The sequence below is a fragment of the Herpailurus yagouaroundi genome, unplaced genomic scaffold (assembly GCF_014898765.1).
Source record: "Herpailurus yagouaroundi ecotype Mexico unplaced genomic scaffold, PumYag 165, whole genome shotgun sequence".
In the NCBI taxonomy this organism is placed as follows: Eukaryota; Metazoa; Chordata; class Mammalia; order Carnivora; family Felidae; genus Herpailurus; species Herpailurus yagouaroundi.
This window is the reverse complement of record NW_024412406.1, coordinates 17,263,588-17,269,586: the sequence shown is the minus strand read 5'-3', so window position 1 is coordinate 17,269,586 and position 5,999 is coordinate 17,263,588. Positions and strand designations below refer to the sequence as shown.

The following is a 5,999-nucleotide window of genomic DNA, read 5'->3' as shown; positions in this document are numbered from 1 at the left end:
GGGGGGGGGGGGGGCAGAGAGACAGAATCCCAAGCACACAAACTGTGAAATCATGACCTGAGCAGAAATCAAAAGCTCAACCAACTGAGCCACCCAGGTGCCCCTTCAGGTTTGTTGTTTTAAATCACAGATGTGCATTCTTATATGTTCTGGGTGTATCACTGGTCCTGTCCTTGGGATTCTTGCCATGGATTCATAACATGAAGTGTTTTAGAAACTAGTCAGGGGTTTTTCTGATAGGTCAGGACCTGACATTGTTAGGTCAGATTCAAGTCCTGCCTTATACTGAAGAACATTGTGCCACAGTGCTATGGACTGTTTGTGTCCCTCCCCCTAACCCCCGAAATTCTTATGTTGATTCTCTAACCTCCAACATGATGGTATTTTGTGGAGGTAATTAGGGCCAAATGAGGTTAAAAGGGTGGGTCCTTCATGATAGATTAGTGACCTTTTGAGGAAGAGAAAGTTTCTCTCTTCTGAAAAAGAGTGAAGTTGCCAAACTTCAAGATAGGAAGAGAACTCTCACCAGGAACTCAATTGGCCAGCACCTTTATCCTAGGCTTCCCAGACTCCAGAACTGTGAGAAAATAAATTTCTATTTTTTAAGCCTCTCAGCCTATGGTATTTTGTTATTGCTGCCCGAGCAGACTAACCCATGTAGTGAATAGTGTAGGGCTGAAATCATCAATTTCAAGTGTAAAATTTTTGGCATATTATAAACCTGTGCTTCTTAATCTTTTAAATTCCTGCCTCATATTCATGAGCATAAAGATCTCATGCTTAAAGTTCACATGTAATTTGAGTATTCCGTATGAATTAAATATATTTAAAAGCAAATAAACATACTACTGAATGCTCCCTGATATTTCTGATATGTGCTACCTGGGTCCTACTGTATTCAGAATCACTCTAAATCATGCAACCAAATGTGGAGACAAATGAAGGTGAGACATAGGTAATTAATGAAGAAACTTAATGTATATGTCAATTTTGGGGATGCCTGGCTGGCTCAGTGGGAAGAGTGTGTGACTCTTTTTTTAAAAATATATGTTTTTAATGTTTATTTATTTTGAGAGAGAAAGAGAGCACAAGCAGGGGAGGTGCAGAGAGAGAGGGAGAGAGAGAGTATCAAGCAGGTTCCGCACTGTCAGTGCAGAGCCCAATGTGGGGCTCAAACTCACTAACTGTGAGATCATGACCTGAGCCAAAATCAAGAGTCGGACACAACCGACTGAGCCACCCAGGCGCCCCCAGGAGTATGTGACTCTTAACCTCAGGGTCAGGAGTTCAAGCCTCACATTGGGTGTAGAGATTACTAAAAAATAAATAAACTTTAAAAAATGCACATGTGGATTTTTGCCTCATTTTTCATGAACTTAATAAAACTTTCTATTTTAAGAACTTTCGATTTTGAAAAAGGCTTCTAATGATTTTATTCAACTGAATTTACTGTACACATGTAGTTTTAAGAGTCAGAAATAAAATGTAAATAAAATATCAGTTAATCTGCATGTCAGCGTCATGCCAAAAAAGCCAGTTGATGGATTTACATTTCACTTTTCAATGGTCTGTTTTAACATTGTATAGATTAACACAATTCTGACCTCTACTTTACCTAATAAAATTTATTTGAAACCATGTTGTTTCATTAGGCTTAGAACAATCTAAGTAAACTCATACAATTAACCGAATTAAACCTGAAAACCTTAAAAATGCACTCTTGGATTTTGGAGTTAAATGACCCAATGACAAAACTTTGTATTTATTTATTTATTTATTTTAATTTTTTTTTTCTTAAGTTTATTTTTTTTTAATTTTTTTTTCAACGTTTATTTATTTATTTTTTGGACAGAGAGAGACAGAGCATGAACGGGGGAGGGGCAGAGAGAGAGAGGGAGACACAGAATCGGAAGCAGGCTCCAGGCTCTGAGCCATCAGCCCAGAGCCCGACGCGGGGCTCGAACGGACTGTGAGATCGTGACCCGAGCTGAAGTCGGACGCTTAACCGACTGAGCCACCCAGGTGCCCCTTTTGTATTTATTTTTTAAATTATTTTATATGTATAGTATCAACAATGAGTCTCCAGGGGTAATGCAATGAATAAAGACATTTGTACTTTTCTCCCGATATCAGAATCTGAAATATATCCCTCTTCCTTTGGAGGATCATTTCATTTTGGTACACTCATGCTGATCAAATTGCTCACATCCCAAAAGGATGAAAACTGCTCTTTTAGGCTATGCCCCAGGACCCCATTCACTTAAACTTTCCAGTTTCATTTGAGATACTCTTAAGGTAAATCTCCCACAATGCTAACCCCAATACTGATAATAAGGACTGATGACTCAAAATCATGGCTTTGAAATATTTGTTAACAGATCTTTAATCATCAAAGACATAGTAATACTATTGTGTAAGGCAGAATCTTGGAACATTTTTTTAACTAAGGGTTACAATACCCTTAGTTAACCAAAAAGTACAAATAATCAGAATATTTTTATTCCTTTTGCATAAGATTAATCAAAGATAGACTTAATACTTAAGCATATACAGAAAATAATGTGTTACAGGTGGTTTCAATTATGTGTATGAAACCTCTTTACTCCAAACCTCTGCAGCACATGGTTATAACTCTCTTATAGCACACAGAACATTATCCCTTACAGACTGTTGCTTTATTTTTGTCTTTGTCTTTATTATATGTTCATTTAGGGCAGAGATTGAGTCTTATTCTTAATTGTATTCAATCTCCTAACAATGCTTTGCACACAGTAGACACTCAGTAGATAATTTTAATACAGACTAGTCGCTTGTTCAACCATCATCAATTTCATTTTAAAGAGGTAATCCTTGGCCTTGTTTTATTATCCCTAGAATTGTCTTTTAAAATCAAAATAATTGGTCCAAGGACAAATGAGATTTAATTTTTTAAAAAGAGCTGTAAAACTACAAAAACATTTGGTACCTGAAAAAACAAGTACAAAAAAACTCTTGTTAAGCTTATTGTTACATGAAAATTATTAATAGTATTCATTCAAAAAGATACTACAAGAAACGAAGGTGAAAACAATTTGATTGAATTGTATCTCCCACAGCGACATTTAACAGATGTTTTCTGTATTAAAGTCTATTTAATGTTGAACTTTTTTAGAGTATATGGAAAATGTCAAGCCAAAAGAAATCTAATATTAATGATACATTTGAATATCAATCCAAAGCAGACTGTAGTGAAAAACCCCTAATTATTAGTGAATGACTTTTTAGCAGAGATTACATTATATATCACAGAACAAGGCCTATCATAATCATAAATGATATTCCAAATTTCTATATTTGAAATAATTTGAACCTAACATCATGTTGATTGTATTTGTGAACCTGAACTTTACATAGTTTTAAGTAGAGTTAATATTAGTGTACTTTACCACATTTCAATGATGATTATTCAATACTTTATTGAACACTGACATGGTTAAGGCCAAGTCCTAATCTTGTATTTGTGTGTGTGTGGCAAAATGTAGAACCAAAAATTCAAAAATTTAGGTTTAGAGAAAACAGGGAAGATGATGTATCTTGAACAAAGCCAGATGAATGCTGGATTTCAAGACAATCAAATCTAGGTGAAAAGGATGATGCAAAGTCTAAATATTGCAATACAGGTAATAAACCATAACTGTATACACTATATTAAATAAAAACGCTATTTTATCTATATGTAATGTAAAAAAATGATACAAAGCATTCTGTGGGCTAATTTTGCACATTACAGAATTTGAATATAGTACTCAGCTTGATTAACATATGCCAATCTATTGTGAAAATTACATAAACAATTATTGTTTTTTTAAACATTCTAGGTAACTGTCTAATCCATGATAATTAACCTTTATTAAAAGGGATTGAAAATTTTACTCTATAGGATGGCAGACCGGTTTCATTTTGTTCTTACCAGTTTTACAAAAAATTTTAAACAGTGATTTCCTGGATTATTTAAAGGGCGATAATTCCATCACCCCCGTTTGAACGAAGCTTTTCAAACATCTGATAAAAACCACAATGGAAATGTAATTATGTGAATTAAAAACACTTAAAAACTCTCAAAGGCTCATAACTGTAACTCTTGATTCTCAAAACCACCAAAACTTGCCAACCAAACACCCTGCCAGGCACCCCTGAGAAACTTTCCATTTAGGAAAGGCATCGCATAGGCTGCATCCTATAAAGAGGCGCGATACACCCCTCCCAAAGCCACCTCGGGTTTAAATCCACTACCTGCCAACAATTATGACCTGCCAACAGTTATGGAGTAGCCTTTTACAGTGGGGACGTCGCTACCTGGGCGCTGGTGGGCCAAGATCGATCTCCAGGTCAGTTCTCCGCCTCACCCCGAGCGAAGAGTAAGAGTTCGGTGGCATCAGCCCAGGCGATGGCCGACACTGAGGGTTAAGGTGCCCTGCTCCCCGCCCCGGCTCCGCAGGGCGCCCTACCTGCCTACCTTGACAGGGTGTAGGTAGCCGTCGCCGCGCAGGGCGCCCAGCCCGGGGTCTGCCGGCGCCTCGGCGTCGTCCTGCAAGCTGCGGGTGAGGTGGGCAATGTAGGTAGTGGCCAGCAGCAGCACGTCCAGCTTGGACAGCTTGGTGTCCGGCGGCACCGACGGCAGCGTGCGCTGCAGCTCTAGGAAGGCGTGCCGCAGAGTCTGCACGCGGCTTCGCTCCCGCGCAGCGTTCGCTGCTGCCGGCCGCCCGCCCCCCAGGCGCGCACCGCCGCCGGAGCCCGCCGGTCCTGCCCCTGCCCGGCCCGGGCTCGAGTCGCGGGTGGCTGCAACCGCGGGCGCGGTCTCGTTCCTAGCGATCAGGGGGCTGCCTGCGGGGCCGTCGCGGTCCATGGCGGCTTCCTGAGCTGCGTGCCCTGCAAAGGACCCAAGGCGCGGTGAGGCCCGGCGGGGGTCGGGCTTAAACCGGGGAAGCGCAGGCCTCTCGCCTCAGCAGCACGCCGGGCCAACGACGTGGCTGGGGCGTTCTCAGAGATGAGGTTGTTTTGACTCGGGCGTGTTTACCTCCCCGCGTCTGAGGAGAGTTGTGGGGCCTGACAGTTCCTGGGCTTAGAGGGCTAAGGAGGGGCGCGGTGCCGGTTTTACTTTTCACGGACAAATTAAATGGAAGGGCTATTCTACCGAGGAAGGAGGATCTCGGAAGCAGAGCTCCGGTTCGTAACTTGTTTGCACTTCTGGAACGTTGTGCGCCAGCCCCGCAGGAAACACGGTGCAGGTCATTCTCGCGGAGCGCAGCGGGTAGCCCTGGGCCAACTCACGGCCGTCAGTGCTCACGCGGGCAGTCCTCGCACCATTCGCTCTCGAGGCCAGGGATCCCAGGGGGGTGACTGCAGGAGCTCATTCTAATTTCTACGGCAGGAGACGGGGACCCTGACCTCACCTTGTACTAAGGCACCCGCTACCCCTCTGAAACCTGGGGACCAAGCGTCGCGACGGGGGGTCGAACCGAAATCCTCACCTTTCCTGGAGCGGCAGTGCAGGGCTCGGCTCTGCTGAGCGAGCGGGCGAGGAGCGTCGAGCTGGGTCTGCGTGGCCAGGGCCGTCACAGGTCACTCCATCCTCGTCTAGCCGAAGTCTACAGTCGCTTCCAGCCCCTGCTGGGCGCGTCTTTTATACCGGCGCCCCCGTGGCCAGGCGTGTGTGGGCCAGACTTGATGTCAGGCGGAAGAGCAGTACCAGGCGAGGTTCGCGCCCACCTGAGGGGCTCTGCCCGGAGCGGAGAGTCATTAATCAAACCGGCCGGCGGGGCGGGGCTACAGGGGGCGGGGCTTCCGCCTGGCCCCGCCCTCGCCCCCGTCGCGGTTCACTTTGAGCCGAGCCTGCACGTCCTGCCTGTCGAGCGTCCGCGGTGATGAAGGCCCGCCGAGTAACCGCGCCTCGCCGCGGTTCTTCAGCCGCGGACCCAATCTGAGCCAGGGCGCCTCTTAGGCAGACGCAGAGCTGAGGC

At 44.3% G+C, this 5,999-nt stretch overlaps 1 protein-coding gene across 1 annotated transcript in view; it reads right to left on the bottom strand.

Moving 5' to 3' along the window:
- TCF24 (transcription factor 24) overlaps positions 1-5,774 on the bottom strand; it is a 9,237-nt gene extending 3,463 nt beyond the window's left edge. The window contains exons 1-2 of the mRNA XM_040487673.1: positions 5,511-5,774; positions 4,496-4,908 (exon numbers count right to left, since the gene is read on the bottom strand). Of these exons, the coding sequence (XP_040343607.1) occupies positions 4,496-4,885 (390 nt within the window). The 5' untranslated portion in view covers positions 4,886-4,908; positions 5,511-5,774. The remainder of the gene's footprint in view (positions 1-4,495; positions 4,909-5,510) is intronic.
- Between the last annotated feature and the right edge of the window lie 225 nt (positions 5,775-5,999).